Below are 21,374 nucleotides of genomic sequence, written 5' to 3'. Positions count from 1 at the left end.
AACATCAGGCTCACTAATAAATGAGACTCTGCATTGAGAAAAAGCGGAAGGAAGATTGCATTTGGGTCAGTGAATTTGGGCAAGGGCTAGAACCGAACAGCTGCAATGTACTCTCTCCATCTGGGAAGCCATAGTCAGATGGAATATACGCACCTACAACAATGTGGTAGGTCCCTCATTATTTTTCACAACTCCAGATTAGCCTTTCGAATCATAAAAAGTTCAGCAAATTGCCTAAGGTCATCTTGCTGATGTTAGAAATCAGTTTCCAACTCTTTATAAAAGAGCTGACAAATCAGCTTTTATATATTGCAGACTCAGAAAAATGAGGGAAGAATCAAAGTATTTCTTTGAAAATCACTATTGTGAGGAGAAAAACTTAAGTTGCATGAATCAATAAATTAAACTCCTATCTATGAAATCACTGTACTTTGTTTTCTGACAGTTCTCCCTAAATTAGACCTGAGTGTTATACAAGATGGTCTGTACATGTTCCCTTCCAATATGCTCCATAAATAATGGTTTCATGTGTGTGGCTGTTTAAATATACCCATATAAAAACCCACAAAGGAGAAAGAATGTGTGGGAAAGTTAACCAGTCTCATATTTTTAGTTGACTTACCAACTTGATTTTTTTTTTTAATGAAAACAGAATACTGCACAATGGATGAAGGCAAAAGAATGTTTTTTACGTGCTGTCATCCTCTTCAGATTCTAGCAAACACACGTTACTTTTCATGATCCCTGTATCTCTCTCTTTGGAATCCTGTATATATATATGGTTTGAATGAAAATATAACAGTAAAAGATATAATGAAATAACATCAGTAGATACTATTTCAAATACAAAGCAAACTTTTCCAGTATGAATTTCTCCACGTCACTAAAAATGTCTTGAGAAGAGTCAAGTCTGAAAGGCTATTAATCCAACCTAGTCTTCAAAACTAATTAAAGCATTTTATGAAAGATGTGATGTGGGGAACAATGCTTATCAATTCAGTTGGAAATAGCCATCAAATTGTAAATATATATGGCAGTATAGAACCATCCAACAAATGTCTCACCGTTAATGCAAAGTAGGTTTTTTAATGTTGTAAACATAAATACTAACTGAATTAGCATACCCCTTAAAAAAAAAAATTCCTTCGTTCTTTTTCATTCCTAAAACTGTTCATAGCACTTAGAAGCACAATACATGAAAATAATCCACAGATGGGTTAATCTTGCATTGCCAGATCAAGAAAATACAACGCTGCAAAAGAGAACTGAAATTCATCACTCAAATTTCATGGGAAAGAGAGGCAGCATTCTTAGGCCTTTAATAAATCCTAAATTCACTCTTCAATTTAAAAGATGAAAATGGAAACTCCTCACTGATTATCAAGCTAAACTGGGATTTCAGTGAAAGACAACTTCAGCCCACTTCTTCTCAGCACCCCCCAGCCCCCCCAATCACTCCTCAAAACAGCTCACCACCACAAAAGCAAAATATCTAGCAAATTTTATACCAGTGTCCACAAGACTATGGGTATCTGCCACAGCCTGGCAAGTAATGTGCAGAAACAGACACCTCTCCTACAGAGGTGTAACAGGAAGGGGTGGGTCTAGTGTAAGAATATTACCATACTTCCCATTCAATCAAAAGAAAAATACCCATTTGCATCAATATTCTAACAAAAATCCATGATACAAATAAAGATCCCCAGGCCAAATTCTTTCCAGTAATAGTTGACATGAGTAAGGAGATCATACAGGAATAGACAGGTTGGATTGATGATTCTTTGACGTGAAACAGATGTTCCTTTCAACTCTGGGCACAGCTAATTTAAAATAATGGTTAAACAAAGACCTTCTGAATTGGTATGATGTCTCTATTCCTCATACATAAAGGAAGATGGTCATAATTCACTTTCTTACTCTGAAACTCTACTTCCATTTCTTTTTCACACATCAAAAGATCTATCTAAATTACAATACTTTCTTACCTATGTGTTACATGCACATATGTTATAATGAAAATTAATCAGGTTAGTAAACCAATAATTCCTATAGTACACTACAGGGTACTATCTTTTTCATAAACTATTTTGTATTTCTTGAATGTGTGTTTGTGTGTGTACAGTATTTTCCTCCAGTCCTAGGAACATATACAAAATAAATAAAAACATAGGTTTTCACAATAAACTTGGACACAAGTGTTCATAGCAGCATTATTTATACTAATAGCCAAAAAGTGGAAACAATCCAAATTCCTGTCAACTGATGAATGTATAAACACAATGTAGTATATTCATATAATGGAACATTAGTCAACAATAAAACATGCTACAACATAGATGAACTTTGAAAATATTATGCTAAATGAGAGAAGCCAGTCACAAAAGACTACATAATGTATGATTATATGTCTATAAAATGCCTAGAATAAGCAAATTTATAGAAATCCAAAGTAGACTAGTGGTTGCCTGGAGTTGGCAGGGGAAAGAAGGAAAGGTGGGAACAGGGAATAACTGCTAATAGGTAAGAGGTTTCTCTGGGGAATGAGGAATCTCACATTTAACACAGCAAAACCTGAACTCTTGATTTTCCACCCCAATCTACTTCTACTCCACTACTCCCCATCTCAGTTAACAGCACCACCTTTGGACAGTTGATTTGGCTACAAATCTAGTAGTCATTGCCTCTTCACTTTCCTTCACACCTCACAATCTTTCCACCAGCAAGTCCTATATTTTCTCCTTCCAAAATACATCCTTCTCACCATATCTACTGCCACTTTCACGTCTCCCATAGGCTGCAACAGTCTCCTAACTAGTCTTGTTTTCACTCACACATCCTTCCAATTTCTTTTCCACATGGCAGCCAGAGAGAGATTTTTATGACAAAATCTGGTCATATCACTTCCCTGATCCACATCCTCAATATGGCTTACCACTGCTTTAAAATAAGATTCAAACTCCTTAATATTGGCTAAAAGGCTCTATCCAATCTGCCCTCTGCCCACCTCCCAAGATCACTGTGCTGTGTACTTCTCTCCTCCTGGCTAATTACACTCCAGATTTGATAACTTTCTTCCTACTCTTTAGCAAGCTCATTGTCACCTTGGTCTTTTGGCCTGGAATGTTCTTCTCTCACATTTTCTCATAGTTTGCTTCTTATTATTAACATCTCAGCTCAAATGCTAATGTCCTCAGAGAGGCCTATCCAAAGTAACCCCACTTGGGGTCACTAACTTATGGCCCTGTTTTATTTACTTCATAGCACTGTATGGCACTTATCTATTTAAATGGCTCCTCCAGCCTCTCCCATACCAAGTTTGCTCAAACCTGTATTTCTAGAATCTAGAAATTTGCCCACTCATAGTAGTTGCTCAATAAATGTGTTCAGTAAATGAGTGAATGAATGATGACTGATGTAATGGGGATAAAATAAGACATGAGATCCCCTGGAAACTAGAGAAACAAAATCCAGGGCTACAAAAACTTCAGCATAAAAGACCTCAAATTTCCATTTATTAGACAAAAGCTAGTAACTCAGAATGGTGTAAAGATGTCTTCTTTTCTAGAACTTAGAAGTCCAAACTCAAGACACAATGTCATTTGTGGGCAATCAGTTGGTAGAGGGAGAGAAAAGTAGGAGTAATTAGATACTAAACATCACAGTAACATGCAAAGGGAGAAAGAACTGGGAAATGAATGAGGGAATGGAAAAGTATTTGATGTAAGAAGAAAAAAATGAAACACATTCTGATCACATCTACCTCAATTACAATCTTTGGGTTCATTACCTTTGTAGTGAACTTAGAAAAACAAACAGAAAAATGACACAAACTTTTAAGAAAATTATTCACTATACCAATGCTTTTGGGAAAACTTATCAAACCAAAAGTCCTTATCATCATAGTCAATGAACCAGAGATACGCATATAGGAAAGTAAGCAAAGGCACATAAAATTGAGTGTTCGTGATGATAAACCTTATTAAAGGTTGGTAATAATACATCCAGGATGAACTAGCTTATGTCTTTACAATATTTATTTCATATTCCTGATCTGTAATAATTTTCCTCCACAAGCAGTGCTTTCCTACTGATGAAATTATGGATAACTCAAACATTAAAAGCTGCCTGCAGAGTCTTTTGTTTATGTAGAGAAATTGAAAAAAATTGATAGAAATTAGGGAAACAGCTAATATAGATTGTGAACTGAAGAGTCCCCAAGTTTCCCTTTCCGGTAGAAGGAGAAATCTGCTACCAAACATTCCAAAATGGTATCACTGTGGCTGTCATTCCTGTAGAATAAAATTTTCTTCCCAATTTTCTGCTTTCTAACTTCCTCCCCACCTCCTCTGTCCTGCCAGATGTACCGTAGAAAGAACATAATAGAATGACAACAGCAAGGGCTTTTGCTATTACCTAGGGTTGGATTTAAATTATATTCTTACTAGTTGTACAAATTAAAGAAAATATTTTAAAAAAAAAACAGAAAAGAAAAAGAAACCTTCCTCCTTAAATGTTTAAAAAGTGCCAGAATCCTTCACCTTGTGAAGCCCTAGGCAGTTTGGGCCTAGATTCAAGGCCATGTTCACTGTACCTGCTAATGATCCACTGCACACTGCTTTTGGGGGACCCCTCTATCCAATCCGCAAAGACCACCCCAAATCTGTTCTAAGCTCTCACTCCTACTTCTATTTCTCTTATTCTCAGCTGGGCTGTAACTGTCTTCTTCTCCACTCCAAATGCCTTAAGACTTAAGACTGCACAAATCTGTGCAGTCTTCTCCTGCTGCCCCCTAAAGAAGAAGGTCTTCTTCCCACACACACCCAAGTCTCCAGGACTCTACCTCCCCGATTTTACCCTCTTCCCTTACATTATCAGTCTTTCTATTCTCTAGTGATTCTTTTTCCTCTTCCTTCAAATAAGCTTCAGTTTTACTTATCACCAAAGTTAATTCCCTTGACTGGGTTAATCCCTGAAATTACCCCTTGGCATGTGTGTCTGTCTCTCTTTTCCTATTTTATTAAACCAGCAAGGTTTCACATGTTATCTCCATTTATTCTTTAATCCGAAGAAATAGGTTTTGTTCTTTCTCCATTCAGCAAATATTTATTAAATACCAATTATACTTCAGGCAACATGCTCAGTTACAAGGATGTGAAGATGAATAACAGACTAGCCTGATTGATCCTCATGACTGCTTCACTCACATAACTGAAATTCTGCTATCTGGGAAACCAAGGCCTTTTCTTGGTCCTCATTTCCTTCTATTTCTCTGTAACATCGAACATCACTAGCCATCCCCTCCTTTGCAAAAATTCTCTGAGTTCAAAGCACTGCATTTTCCTTTTCTGACATATCCTATCACTTCTCTTAAAGTAATCCTACTTCCCCCTTTCATCCATTAAAATGCAGGTATTCCCCCACATCACTGTCCCAGGCTCTCTTTTTTTTCCTTTCTATCTTCTGTCCTTTGCGACCTTTTCCACTAGCACGTCATCTCTGTGCAGACAAGTCACAAATAGCAGCCAAACTGATTACTGCAGTTTATTATAGATTAAAAACAAACAAACAAACAAACAAGGCTTGGAGAGGTTACTAAGTTCACCCAAGATCACAAGAACTAAAGAACTGGTAGAGACAGGTCTTGAACTTTGGCAACCTGATTTCAGAGCAGATGCTCTTAACCTGTACAGTGTACTGTGCTGCTTCCCGAGTCCCTTTCTCAAGGATCACGCTCAATTTTCAATGATCTTTTAGATATTTCAACCTGAATATACAGCTTAAACACACGTCAATTCATCATCTTCCTTCATTAAAATCAGTTCTTGATTTTGACTTCTCAGTTTGTTATATGAAAGTTACAATTTTCCCCATGATTCAACTTGAAACCCCAGTCAGCCTTATCCTTCATTATCTTAAGGTTTCAGAATTTTAGTATCTTACACTCTAAGCCAATCCATCCTTCTTACTCACTGCTGCCCAGTAATGTCTTAGATGACCTCTTTAAAGTGTCACCACTGTATTTAAGACAATATTCTCAACTTGGCAATCAAAGACATGTTTACAGGCTTTTTTTTTTTCCTGATTTCCCACAGATTCTCTATCTTCTGCCCAAACATTTCTGCACCCCTGTGTCCTTTATCCTTCTTCCTTCCTCCCATCCATCTTAACTTCTACTTCCTCAGTGTTACTTTTCTTGCTTCCGCAACTAAATGGCGCTACTAGGTACACTGAGTTATCATACTACATTGTTTTATTACTCATCTTTATCTTTTCTATAATCATTTATGTGTGTCTCCTATTCTCCAAACCATGCTGTCAGTTTTTTTTGTGGGAACTGAGCATATTTTATTATTTTCATGCCTCCTACAGCTTGCTTTTGCCAGGCATAATGCAAACAGTTCTGACAACTTTTAGGGAAAATGCTAACCTTGCTTTCTTTCCTCATCAAGAGTAGATATAGGCTATCGTATTCTTCATTATTAAATGTTAAGCTCCCAAAGGTACATAATCATACAGAGGAAAAGAAAGACAGACTTTACTTTCTTGGGGATAAAAAAGCAGGATATAAAATGTTTTAAAGATAGAACATTTTTATAGGAATTGGGTTACTGACCCAGAGACCTACCCAAATTGCAGTCCAGGTAATTCGCTCCTTGCTCCCTAAATCCCTCTGCTATTTCAGCTGGGTAATGCTGGCTCCTCCACTCCGTGGCCCAGGAGGGAATGGGACGTGCACTATGAAACAGCTGCAACATGCCACTCGGGAGGACAGGCCTCCCGGCACTGGGCACAAGAATCCCCGAGTATCCCTCACCCACACTCCAGAAGTACTGTGGGACTCAGTTAGGGAACGCCTCAGATCCTTGAATGAAAGACGCTAACCAAGCATTACTGTGAGCTACAAGAATTTTTCAAAAGACTCATTTCTCACTTCCCTCCACCTTTCTTCCCCAAAGCTTGCTATAAACAGTTTGAATGAAACATTTATATGCTAGATGGAGGAGAAATTATCCTCTCACAGCTAAGTGCTATTTTTTCTTAATTTATTTATTTATTTTTGCGGTACGCGGGCCTCTCACTGCTGTGGCCTCTCCCATTGCGGAGCACAGGCTCCGGACGCGCAGGCTCAGCGGCCATGGCTCACGGGCCCAGCCGCTCCGCGGCATGTGGGATCTTCCCGGACCGGGGCAGGAACCCATGTCCCCTGCATCGGCAGGTGGACTCTCAACCACTGCGCCACCAGGGAAGCCCGCTAAGTGCTATTTTTAAGACTGACTCTGTGTGTGTTCACTGTATATTTCTAATACTGGTATCTCTCAATTTGGATTTAGTTGGTTCAGATTATTCTAAAACATAAAGTCTCCTACCTAAAATAGTTTCTCAAAGTTTGCAAAAGGTCAACAGATATTAATTTCATTTAAAAAAATCATTATTACTTTAAAAGATTAACTCTCTCAGTGATCCTTTAGCCATCCCTGTTCAAGTCTTAGGGCCTTCTCTATACTGTGTCACTGGCCGATTATAGATACTGTGATTATTAGCACTAAACAGATACAGTGCTGTAAGTAATCCAATAATTGGTTCTCTGTCAAGATGAGATATGATATCTTTTTCTTTCAAACAGACTTAAGGTTAACAATTAAATTTTGTTTATCCCTTCTCCTGATCATAAAATACATAGGAAGCAGGGGCAGTCAATCCAAAGAATATTTATTTCCAAAGCACATAAATACTAGTGAAAGTAGGCCTCAATCCTATTTACATTTATAGGAGTTAAATAGTTCTCTGATACTTTTTTATTTTTCCTTCTCCAATTCTACTAGAATGAAAACTGGCCTGAAATCAGGAGGCCTACACTCAGATAACAGTAGACTTTGACCCTGAAATTCTGCTTGCAAACTGGAATTAGGCTTTTTCCCACCCTACTTTCTAACGACTATACCAACCTTGAGTCACTGTTTTTGAAGTCAATAGAAGGCTTTCTCTTCCACAAAGCTCCTACACCAGAACAAAAATATTCTACTGTAAATTATATATATATATATACATATATATATACATAGAGAATAAAACAATATAGCCCCCCTCTAAACTACAGGTTACATAGTCCTTAATATTAACAAAACTGGGGAGATCTTACAAATTAAAATGTTTTATAGATGCTAAGTTCCCTTAAAAATAAAAATAAATAGGAGGAAAATATTGCATGGTTAAGCCTAGCTAGGGAGGTTAAATATTTAAATTGAAGTTGTCTTCTAAGTGAATGAGAGATTTTTTTCCCATTATTTAAGGGAAGGGAATAAATTACTATTTTCTACCATCAGCTTGTACTAAATTATATATCATGTCACAGAATTAATCTGTTAATTTTGAGCTTTTCTTAAAAGAGTATAGTGTATACAAATCTAACTGCTAAAAGTTCTGGGTCCCTAAATATGTTAATATGTTATCATAATATGATGTAGTTTGGGAGTCATTTATTCATTCATCTATTCAATAAATATCTATGAAGGATCCCAGGCACTACTCTAGACACTGGAAATTCAGGGAGTGAATAATGTCAATACCATTTTTAGACAACTTACTTACCTTTGGCTTTGAACCAAAACCTACATTTTCTTAACAAGTTATTCATCCAATATCACAACTGCAGAAACCATCTAGTTTTTCTTGTTTATAAACACAAATGGGATTCCCTAGGGCACTTTTAATATTGGTTGATTTTTTTTAAAAAACTCTAATTATCCTCCTGTCCTTTATCTTTCACTCAGTCACTCAAATTTTTTTTTTTGTATTTGCCTCAAAGCTAAATAAAACAAAATATGAGGTAGATAAGTTATTACTCCTCTCTTATCAGCTGCTCATCCCTAATGACTCAGGGCTGTAAAATCCCCAAAACCCAACATATTTAATACCTTCCAACAGATCCTGCTGCACTTAAATGATTCACTGAAAGAAAAAATGTCCATCTCTTTTCATCAATTTTTGCATGCTTTCATGAAACTTTATATACAGTAAGTTGACCACTCAGGGTTAAAAAATACTTACATACTTTCCAGTTCACTTTTTATTGGCACATAATGATTTCTTTGCTTCTCATTAATTTTTAAAATAATATCCTATTATATCTTTTCTATCCATCTTTAAATTCAAAAGTGGTCATTTTCAAAACCCAGTTCCGAGATCAGCTCCTCTGGTAAGTTTTCCCTTACCTTTCAACAACCCAGTTACCTTCTTATACCCCAGAATGAGTAAATATTTCCATTGTGACACTCATCAACCTGCCTGATAATATACTTCGATTGTGACACTTATCAACCTGCCTGGTAATATACTTGACTCCACATCTATTTCACCTTGAGATGAAGGACCTTATCTTTGTACTTTTGTTTATCTAGCAGGGGGTGTAGAACAAGGTTAACTGTTCTTTTGTTGAATTGAAATTGAAATTTAGAATCATGCTTCCCAAAATTCAGTTTTACTAGCATACTTAAATGTTACTGGTGGAAATGTACATTTGCATAATGCAATCTGGCAACATTTATCAAGAATTTTGATAATTCAATCCTCTAACCCATTAATTCTCCTTTATGAATATCCCCTAAGAATTAGAAATATGAAAAAGTTTTACAAAACAATGTTTACTGTCATATCATTTATCATAGCAAAGAACAAATTTTTTTTAAAAAACTAGCAATACTAAAACTTATGTTTTACTTAGCGAAGTGTAATTCAAAGGATTTGTAGTCACAGGGAAATTTTATAATATTAAGCAAAAAAGCAGGACACAAAATTGTGTATTTTAGTCTAGTATTCTGACAAATTAAGAACAAAAAAAGAAAGAAAACAAAATAGTAACAGTGATTGTTTGGGGTAACAACTTTGAATGTGTCTTCCTCTTTTTATTTTTCTGTACTTCCCCGATTCTGTATTTAGAATATATATTTTTATATAATTTTTAAGTGTTTTTATCCAAGTTGGTAATAAATAATTTGAAAAGTATTTCAGAGGTATGTCCAAAGTATACATTTCTCTCTGTAACAAATATGAATATATATATATAATCTTTAATATAAAAGTATATACACTGGGCTTCCCTGGTGGCACAGTGGTTGAGAGTCCGCCTGCCAATGCAGGGAACACGGGTTCATGCCCCGGTCCAGGAAGATCCCACATGCCACGGAGCGGCTAGGCCCGTGAGCCATGGCCGCTGAGCCTGTGCGTCCAGAGCCTGTGCTCCGCAACGGAAAAAAAAAGCATATACAATTTGCTTTACTAAAATAATAAAAGATTCATCATAAATAAAGTTTCTACAAAATGGCCAGAATGTTTAGCTGAACTAATTTCACAAATCACTTCTGCCACATCTGGCCTTTAAATTGCCATTTTAAAATATGATTGAAACGCTTTTATGAAAAGAGCATATTTTCTAAAATATATATATGATATACACTGTAAAGTTATAGAATTGTGAAATCCCCAATTTCCTGTAACATATCACACAAGAAAAGTTCCTTGAAGAGGAAACACAAATAAGTGCTCTAAACTATGTGTTGTTTTCCAATATTGAAACAAGTACACTTCCTAGTCCTTCCACCAAGTTTCAGAATTGACAGACACAGCAATTATAACGGCTAGCCTCTAACTGCCTTTACTAAAAAATCAAATAATTACTCTAAGCAAATAATATCCATGATTTGTGTATCCAAAACTCTATAAAGTATCACCAAAATGCTTTTTAAAGTGAGCTTTGTTAAAAGCTAAGTAAAAAAGTAACCACCTCTGGAGAATGGATCAAAAATTTTAAAATCCAAACATGTTTTAAAAATTTAATGATGACATGAATCTGACATTACTGAAGTGATACTGATGGACACACAATGAAAATGTCACCCCTTATTATTGAGCCACTTTACATTACATGGTTTAAAAAAAAAGCAATGAGAATTTGTATGTAGTTGCTCAAAAATTTACTGAATTATACAAAATTCTTTCCAATGAATAACCTGTCATCTGAAAGCTAATGGAATAATTAGGGAATTGCGAATAATTGAGAATTAATTTATTCAGTTAGTGAATGCCACCTGACATGAAACCTTAGCTCAATTTTCATTTATTTTATCTGTCATAGGACTCTGTTAATCAGAGGTCTATTTCAAAAGACAGAATCTTATTTGCTCACCCATTCATTTGTCCATTCATGCAACAAACATTGACAAGTATATGCAATATTGTAATTACTGTGCCAGGCACAAATTCAAAGATAAGTTTAAAAATGTCCACAAGATGCTTGAAAGCTACAACATAAATAACTGCAATACAAGGGAAGAGATGTGCAAGCTCCTAAAGAAACATGAAAAAGGTACTCAAAGGATGAGAAAAATCATCACATCTGGCTAGAGAAGGGAAGGAGGGGTGGAGAGGAAGTCAGGGATGGCTTCCTGGAGGAAGCAGCACCTGAACTGGGTCTTAAAGGAGAGAGGAGTTCAACAGTACTAGGTGTACTCATTCCACCTGCAGGGTGGAGCCAGACTTTTTCCCTTCCTTTGAACATGCTGCTTTACTTTGCCTGGCCAACCATTTCTCCTTTTTTTTCTAACAGGCTCACTTATCATTCTAAACACAATCTCACACATAAATCTCTTCATGAAATCTGTGATACCAACCACCTCCAACCATATCTCCGTTGAAGGCCCTGTGAATACCTCTATTACAGCCCTTAAAAGCTCCATATACTGTATTTACCATGTCAGCATCCACATTAATAGACCATGAAATACCTGAGGGCAGAATCTCTACCTTTCACGTCCATCTCTAGATCTTATCAAATGCTCAGCACAGTGGGTACAGAGGTCTAATGATGAGGTGACTAAATGAATTAAAAATGTTGCAACTATCAGCTGGAAAACCTGTGTAAGAAGCTATTTAAAAGAGTTGAATGAAGAGGAAAAGAAAGCTCAAATTAGAATGGTGAGAAAGAAGAGAAGGAAAAGGAGTTGAGACAGGTTAAGGGAAAGACTGGTTAAGGAAAAGAAAGGAATTAAGCCTTCTTGAGAGCCTGGGGAAATTATGGTGCCATTCACAGAAGGGGAAAATTGGCAAGTCCACTGGGCACATGGAGAGTTTGGGCCTGGATTACTAGTGAATACACTTCAGCAGAAATTTAAGTTATCTATAACATAGCCTCCAAAAATTGCAAAAGTATTTCTTTACCAAAACATCAAATTTTAATTTAAACACTAATGTCATAATGTGGCATATCTCAACTCTCTATAACTTCCCTATAAGATAGAATAAAAATCTGATTAATTTTCACTTACTACATTTACCTTTAATAAGTTAGTTTTATACAACTTACTCTTACTGATTTCAATGTGTACACATCATCATAAATGAAATTTCTTCAAAAGGAATTTCTTGTTACTAAAAAAATTCCAAGTAATTTAAGCCTTCTCTAGCCTTAAGGGAAAGGGTAAGATTATATACTAATATATGAGAATTAATGCAGTTTTTTCCATGATTTAAACACATACAACTCAAAATAAAATACAATTTACCTAGATAATAAGTGCATAGTTTTTCCACTGGCACCTGATTTATCGACTAAGATCAACCAGTTAATTAAAAAGTCCCAGAGTATAGGGAAATAAAAGAGGTAGCTCTCCCAAAAAAGTTAGGGGTAGTGATTAACTCTTAGAATGAGGCAAGGGATGGGAATCAGCAAGAACACACAAGAAGCTTCAAAAGTAAAGGGAATGTTCTAATTATTAAGTTGGGTGGAGGTTTACTAGGTGCTTGATTACTGTTTTATAATTAAATATGCATAATTGCATATATCAAATTTTATGTAACAATTTTTTTAATCCCTGTGCAATCTAACAAAAAGTAGAGAACCTTAGGTAGAACAATTAACTGTATATAAATATTACATAACAATATTATTTATATCTTTATACTACTTTCTATACCCACGAGTTATTTTTCCAACAAATAAAAAACTTAAGTTTGTATTTTTCTTTCAGTTGCCATACTTCTGTATGAATTTGACACATACAACAGTGCTGTCCAAGAAGAAACAACGAAACACACATTTGTCTTCCATTCTTCACTGGTCTAACAAGATGAGGTAGAGGAGAATGCCTTTCTGAGCAGGTTTCTCTGAGCTTTGGCTAAGAGCTGAGTTTTAAGTAAATCATTTAGAAGAAGTAATGCTAGGAACTTTATGTTAATCAGTTAATAAATTAAGTTCACCAAAATATTTCATTCTTCTGTAATTATTTTCCTACCTTTTTTTTTTTTTTGGCTGTGTTGGGTCTTCGTTTCTGTGTGAGGGCTTTCTCCAGTAGCGGCAAGTGGGGGCCACTCTTCATCGCGGTGCGTGGGCCTCTCACTGTCGCGGCCTCTCTTGTTGCGGAGCACAGGCTCCAGAGGCGCAGGCTCAGTAGTTGTGGTTCACAGGCCTAGTTGCTCTGCTGCATGTGGGATCTTCCCAGACCAGGGCTCAGCACCCGTGTCCCCTGCATTGGCAGGCAGACTCTCAACCACTGCGCCACCAGGGAAGCCCCCTTTCCTACCATTTTAAAAAGATTTTTCACTACATTGTTTTCCTTTCACAAAAGAGCACGGTGAGGCCTTCTGAAACTTCATTTTGATCTTATGTTACTGCAGCAATTAAGACACTATCTTCTCTCACAAGTTGGAACCCCAAATATATTTTCCAATAAATACTCAGTTCCATACATTGCATTGGGAATATAAAGATGTATATAAGGCATAGTTCTTTTTATAAAGGAACCTGAAGTTTAGTGGGAAGATGAGTCAAGCACATACAGATCAGTACAGAAAGGTTAAGATAAGTTCTCTGTAACAGCAATCAATGGGATGTGATGATAGAAAAGATCCAGGCTTTAGAGCCAGAGAAAACTGGGTTGAAATTCTTGATTCTAACATTTACTAACACTGAGGCTCTTAGTAACTCAGAGTAACTCTTAGTAACTATTTAAAAATGGAGATAACATTGTCTATCTGAATGCTGCAGTGTGGATTAAATAAAGTGTCTTAAAAGGAGATTGTAGTATTAAAAAGGGTTCACCTAACTAAAAAAAGTCAATGATGATGTTGTTCTTTGACTGTGTATAATTATAATAGTTCATATTTAAAATCAAAACCTAACAACAAACAGAGCTGTGCTCTCTCCCCTCCAAACCTACCAGTTTCCCCATCCTAGAGTAAGAGACAGGTTATGGCAGATGAAAGGTCTATGAATTCACCTTAGTATTGTGATATCTACTTTAACTGGAATCATAAGAATTTTGTCATCTAAAAAATTTCCTACTACAAAAATAACGTCTTACTAATAGTCACAATAAACATACCATATGAATAAAATAAAATTTTCATTATAATCAGATATCTAAACTATTTTGAACACTCTCTCCAAATTGTTTATTTAGACTTTGGTACTTGAGCCCCATCTGCATTATGGTTTTAAATATTTATTTAAATCCATATTATATAAAAGCCTTCCTTCATTTCCCTGGGCAGAAATAATCTTTCCCTCCTTTGAAAATCCACGGCACTTTATTCATGCTAGACTTATACCACCATTTATGTCTTCTGTGCTCTCTATTTGTGTAGATATGTAAAGTTTAATAATTTTAATCATTAAATATTTATCAAATAAAAATAAAATGAGGTCATCTTTGTGAATGTGCTTAGTAATCTATAAAGCAGTATAAAATATAAATTATAAAGGTATTATATTTTAGAGTAAAAATATTTTGCTAAGACTCCATTTAATATATCGCAGTACAATTTACTAAATGATACTACTATAATTTAAAAGCTTTAAAATAGCCTTCCATGTAAACAATCATTAACCAATTGCCAATAATTTATTAAAAAAAAAACTCTACACACTATACCCCAATAAATGAGTATTTACTTTAAAAAAAAAAAATACTGACCAGCCCTAGAGACACTAGGAGTTGGCCTACCTCAGTATAAGCCCAAGGAAAAGACTTAAAAATTAAACTTTGAGTTAACAAAAGAAGTTAAATGTCCAAGAAAAATCCTACTATGTGCTTTATAGTAATTCATGATTGTTAACATTGAAAAAACTCATAAAAAGTAATTACTAAATTTTAGTTTTTATATTGAATTGATTCAATATTTCAATGGAAATGAAAAGTATTAATCTAAATGTATAAACAATCAAGGTTCTCAGGGTGTTCAATTCCTACTGAATGATCAGTCAGGTAGAGGTTATACGAGTTATTAACCATCACAGTGAAGCACGTGACAACCACATTCCCTAAGTTTGCCTTATTTAATGATGCTGGAATACTTAAAGTATTTTCATTATTTCCTGGAAATACAGATATACATGTTTATTTTCTATCTCCTACTTTTGAATATCAATAATATTTTTATTCACCAAAAGAGAAAAATAAATACTTAATATTAAAGCCTACGTAAATGTAAATACAACTAAACATAACCAAAGGACACTAAAGTGATAAGGATGATACACGCCACTTTGGGTCTCAATAATTGAACAGTTGTAGAGATTCCACGTACAAAAATCAAATGATTTACTAATTTTTTCTGAAAATATTGTTTGAGCCAAGAAATTTTTCAAAAGTTAGTATCATTTGCCCAATTAGTTCTAAATTGCCAAATCAATAATGTATAATCAGAACAACTTGATTCACCTATATCATTTCAGTTCTACTTCCAATTCAAGACAAGTAACCACGAAATTGAGAAATTACAGTAATTTCTTGACTGCCTGGATGCCAAAAAAAGAAAACAGTGTAGCAAGAGTTAGTTATTGACATCCCTATTATAACATAAATAAGACTACTTAGGGACATACATGCAATATTCAGATTTCACAGCTGAGACCTAATTTTCTGTACATGGTCAAAACAGTTGATAAAGTCCTGATTCATGGTCTAGTAATACCAATCTAGGAATTAACAAAACTAGCAAAATCAAAGTTTACTTGCATTATATCTGAAGTTTTACAGAAATATAAAATGAAGCCCCATTTTAACTTTAGCAATAGAGGTAAAATATACCTGTAATCGCATATATTATTTCAAGTTTCTATTGTAATTTATAATATTTTACAAAACAATGACTTATGGTATATCACAGACTCTATGTAATAAGAAGTGGTTTCTAATGATCAAAAACATACAAAAATCTTTTACCACAAGGAGGCTTTAAAATGTGAAATAAGTCACATGTACTGTTTCCAAAGACATCTGCCACCAGAACCATCAGTCCACTGGATTCTGAACTGCAATCACAGTCCTTCATGGACTTTACATAATCTGACAGTACCTTACAGTTATAAAAATGTCAAAATAGACAAAATATCAAAAGAGTAGGGCAAATTAGCATTTGTTAAGTACTAACCTAATTTATCAAAATGATATAATTTCTACTGGTCATGGTAATAATATGAGAAAATTCTATTATCACTATCCACCACTTACTAAACACACCTTCTATTCCTAGCTAACAAAAAAAATTTTAGAGGACAGTAATTACATATAAAATATCAGATGACTGAAACATTTCTACACTATTTTTTATTTTAAAAACAAGCCAAATTATATATGAATGTACTCATCTATGTGATCAGTACTGTATGAACGTATGAACAGAGTGCATGCAAAGAGTATGAATGCTCTTTGCATGCACGTGTTAACGCAAAAGGAAAGAAATTCTTCAACAGACTCTGAGTCTCCCAAATATGCTGTGTGTGACTAACAGCTGAGAGGAAATGCAACTGAAACTGTCTGCTGGAAATCCATTAAAATCTAGGCACAGAAAAATACATGGGTGACAGTATAGCTGGAGGTGCAAATTTGTGCAGGAATGTAGCCAAAGTTTTGGCAATTCCCTCATGGTCTTAGATGTACTGACAATGGCCTTTCTTTTTCAGTTGTAATGTTACACTTAAAGAACATTATTTAATGGAGTTGAAGGACCTGCTTAGTCTTTAAAACAAATAGGCTTAAAACTTGGATTTACAGAGGTATGGCATTTCTAATAATACAAACAAAAATTTGCACAAAAAGTTCCATGATCCACAAAAACTGCCATATGCAATCAAAAAAAAAAAAAAAAGTCATTACCTTGAGGTGAAAAAAGGCTGTTTTGCATTTCATTCTACATTTCCCTTTAAGGAAATTACTTTAAATTTTTTTCGGCAAAAGAAGTTTTTTCAGATCATTATCTTCTGGGAAGGGAGTGCTTTGAAAGGAGAATTCATATTTTTAAGCACTTGCTCTTAGTATACTACCTTACAGACTTCTTTACATCCAGTATTTGCTTGTTCTTAGGAATGAACTAGGTATCTAACTCCTTTACACACCATTTAATAGCCACATTTGATTCGAGTCACTCTGCACTGAGCCCCCCCTACTATGTCCTCAATGCTGTAGAATGTGATACTAAAAAATGAAAGCATGGTATATTCTCCCATTAAGAGTTTATAGCTTACTATCAGTATAGGTTTAACAAATGTATACATTCAAAGGTATAAATATTCTATAAACAACTCTAATTGGTGTGACAATATAAAATAAATTGAACATTTTGAAGGAAAAGTATGATAGTATTTTATAGGTGAGCAGTAATAAGTAAAATTGACACAGCACTTTGCACTTTTTAAGAAGTAGTTCTCATAAAATTCACTGAATCCTCAAAACAGCCCATTAATACCATATAGGGATTTTTTTCCCCCATTTTACTGAAGAATCACCTGAGACCAAGAAAAGTTAAGTGACCGAACCAAATCTACAATACTAAGTACACTAAATAGTAGAACCAAGATTCAACCCGGGTTCTCACAGCTAAATCAAGGCTGCCACTGGATTTATGATTTTCAAGTTCTGTCATACAAATAATTTCCTTTGATCCTTACAACAACCCAATGAGGTAATAGCAGCCAATATTCACCTAATGCATATTACATAGCAGGCATTGTTCTATACTGCATTAATTCACTTACTTGTCACAAAAACCCTATAAGAGGCTTAAATTATTATTTGATTTTACAGATGAGAAAACTGAGGCTCATAGAAAATATGTAAACTGCCCAAGATCACACAAATAATAGGTAGGGGAATCATAATTTAAATCCAGGGCATCTAGTTCCCACACCTTCTTCTTCACCTCATTCTTCAGTAGGTTAAGAAACTTGCCCAAAGTCACAGGAAAGAAAAGTGCAAAGGGAGAACAAGAAGCATGCATGTTAGCCCTTCACCCTAACTACTTTCCCTAAATGTAATCTCAACAATAAGGATCATTAAATCCAGAAGGGGCAAGGTAGCTTTGGAGTAGATTGTTCTCTAAGGCAGAGTATGAGCAGGTGAGAAACATCAGCAGAGTAACAGGGAGAAGGAGTCCCATCAGGCTAGAGAAGACTTATCTTCCACCCATTCGAGGCAAAAGAAAGTAAAATAAAATGTATGTGAGCAGAGACAGGCGTATTTGCCACCCTGGTGTAGGTAGTATGAACTGCGGTAGACGAAAAGGGATGATTCTAACTAAGAAATTAGTAAACATGCAGCACAGACTGATTTATTTTGAGAGAAAATTTAAAGCCACTGAAAGATATGGGATAGGTGTTGTAACGCCTCCAAAAGAACTGATACCCCACTCCTGCCAAAAGTACCTAGCACACAGGAAGAAATTATATAAGCACCGAAAAAAATCTGACTACACTTTTTCCTTTTTCTTTTTAACACTAAAATGTCATTTACAGTCTAGCAACTCCTTTACCATTAAAGATGTTCTGTGGAGGAGAGAGAAGTGGGGAAAGGGAACATAATTGAGCATAACGTGCTTCTCGTTAGTTCTCATGTCCTGAATCTATGGTGCGGGTTACTTTAACAGGTAGACCGTCCTCAGACTCATTAAAATCAGGTGAAGGAAATCACAACAAAATCCCATTTAAATGAATAAACTGAAACGTCAACCTAAATCTAAAGTACACGTTAAAAGTAGAATCTGCAATAAAGAGAAAAAAAAAATCATGGCAGAGACAGACACAATGATACCAGGATACTCTAGAAAGCAACACTTTTTAGAAGACAAATTAAAGGAAAAGTAACCCTAATGGAATTTTTTCTCTCGTTACTCAAAATAAACCAGGTCACTGTAATGGACGTACACTATGGCATTTTGTTCATTTTAATTTCATTTTTATTTCATCAAGCCATAAATTCCCATGGAAACACCTTAGACACGTGCTCACAATAATTGGAATGCTTACCCTTTCAGTATAAGTACTTTTGCATGAGTTCAACAAAATAAAAAGAATGCAATGAGGCCCCTCCAAGTTTTTTGCTTATGTCAACAGCTATTTTATGAGTACGAATTACCTTTGCGGTTATAAAGCATGTGTAAAATACATTACATGAGTGAGAAGCCTTACTGCAGATGATCCAGTAAAGGTCTGAACTGCACACAGAAACATCAAAATCAAGCTGAATTTCCTAGAATATAGCAACCATAAAATTTTCCTCCCAACGCCATTACTGTTAAATATACCTTGATGAATTAAGTTCAAGTGTAACTACAATTGAAATATATGATTCAGCTGAGTTATGACCCATTTTTCCTCTCAAAAGCAAAAGGGAATAATGACAGTTGTGAGACTTACATTTTTCCATTCCAGGGTTTTTCTGAAAGTTATTTCACAGGGGAGCTAAAGGCAAAATGCACTTAGTGATATTTATTTGCTTTAAAATAGTTATTTATGCTACTACTCACAGGACAGATAGCATTTTAATAACAATTTATCAAATAACAATTGTATTTGGTCATTTATTTTTAAACTGTACAGACCAAGAGGCATTCAGGAAGGAAATAATCGCAAAATGTCATATGATACCTAAGGCTACAAGTATAACTAAATGACATATTTACATACAACAGAACCAACATACAACAGAACAAACAACCAACATGACAAATACACAAGTAACATATATATGTGATTGAAAATACCCACCCCTAGCAGAAAGCTTTTTGGTGTTGATAATTTTGGCAGCATATTCTTGTCCAGTAGGGATTTTCATACATCTTCTCACCACTGAGAATGCCCCCCTGAAAACCAATAATTAGCAGGTCATCAATATAATCAGCTCTGACATTCTATTAAAAACGCACATCTGAGCATTTTTATTGAATTTAGTGAACTGTCAAATATCAGTATACCATAAAGTAATATCCAGAAAATGAACCGTTCTTCCTGGAAACTGAGACCCTCTTTAATGTTGAAGAATAAAATTAGATTTCATTAACTGGGAGCACACATTATTAATCAACAAAATGAAAAGAACTGCCAATTACGACGGCTCTTGTTTGCACATGAAATTTGAAAACATTTTACACTTCACGCTAACACAGCACCAAATGCTCTGAGAAGAAACCCTGCAAAGAGCAGAGCTGAGACGGAGCAGCAAAAAATCTGCTGCCTATTTATTTTAGTAGGAAAAAATAAAATTAATGTGGCTCCAAGTAGGTAAATATGGTGATTGTTTTCATTAAAATAAGTCTTAGGAACACTTGAGTGGGGTTTAACAAATCCTGCTATGGTGATTTCACTGTGCCCTGTTTGGGGCTGGGGGAGGGGAGAGTTTGAATTAAGCTGCTCTTCCGACATATTCTCCATGTTTTAACAGCAGACAACATAAATATATAAGGATATGATTTTCATTACATTTAAAAGATATTTACATGTCCTTTAATTCAACTGTATAAAACAACAACACACACAGAAACGCGCCCCTTCCTTAAGCAATGTTCGAAACTAGCGACAGAGGATTTGGGTTTGGGTTTGATGCTACATAAATTAACGTTCAAGGCTCGGCCTCTAGATTCTTTGCACAGGTTCTCAGTAGGTCTCCTGTCCCCTTCCTTAACATCACCAAGTACAATAGTTCTCTGCCCGTCAGGTGTAGGAGGTCGTTTTACACAACGATGGGCTACCCTTGGGAAGCTCTCTCCCGGTCACCAAAGGGCTTTTCCGCTGCCTGTATAAATAAATCCTCCCAGAGAATGCGAAGATGTACACGTAAATCCTAGGAAGGATGATGATCAGCGAGTAATCTAGTGCAAAGAATAATCGTGGATATGGGACAGGGGTTCGAGTCCCTTGGGGTGGCCCTTTTCCTGGACAGAACAACTACTGGACGCGAAATAGACTCTACGCCAAGTTGAACTTTCGGCATCAATAAATATGGCACCGTCTGTGGCAGCGAGTTCTCATCCGTACGTGGGTCGTACGGCCGACACGCCTGCGAAGCAGGCGGCATCTCTATTTACAGAAAACATGATCTATGTTGCAT

At 35.5% G+C, this 21,374-nt stretch overlaps 1 protein-coding gene across 22 annotated transcripts in view; it reads right to left on the bottom strand.

Moving 5' to 3' along the window:
- Window positions 1-21,374, bottom strand: part of CAMK2D (calcium/calmodulin dependent protein kinase II delta) — a 366,378-nt gene that overhangs the window by 251,104 nt on the left and 93,900 nt on the right. For 21 of the 22 annotated variants that reach the window (XM_073804924.1, XM_073804923.1, XM_073804928.1 and 18 more), the window contains one exon: window positions 20,036-20,130. In XM_073804924.1, the coding sequence (XP_073661025.1) occupies window positions 20,036-20,130 (95 nt within the window). Of the gene's footprint in view, window positions 1-19,684; window positions 19,710-20,035; window positions 20,131-21,374 lie in introns of those variants that run through there. The other variant, XM_073804935.1, reaches the window with a different exon arrangement.

This window comes from Tursiops truncatus, chromosome 5, assembly GCF_011762595.2.
Source record: "Tursiops truncatus isolate mTurTru1 chromosome 5, mTurTru1.mat.Y, whole genome shotgun sequence".
Lineage (NCBI taxonomy): Eukaryota > Metazoa > Chordata > Mammalia > Artiodactyla > Delphinidae > Tursiops > Tursiops truncatus.
This window is presented reverse-complemented; position numbering and strand designations above follow the sequence as displayed.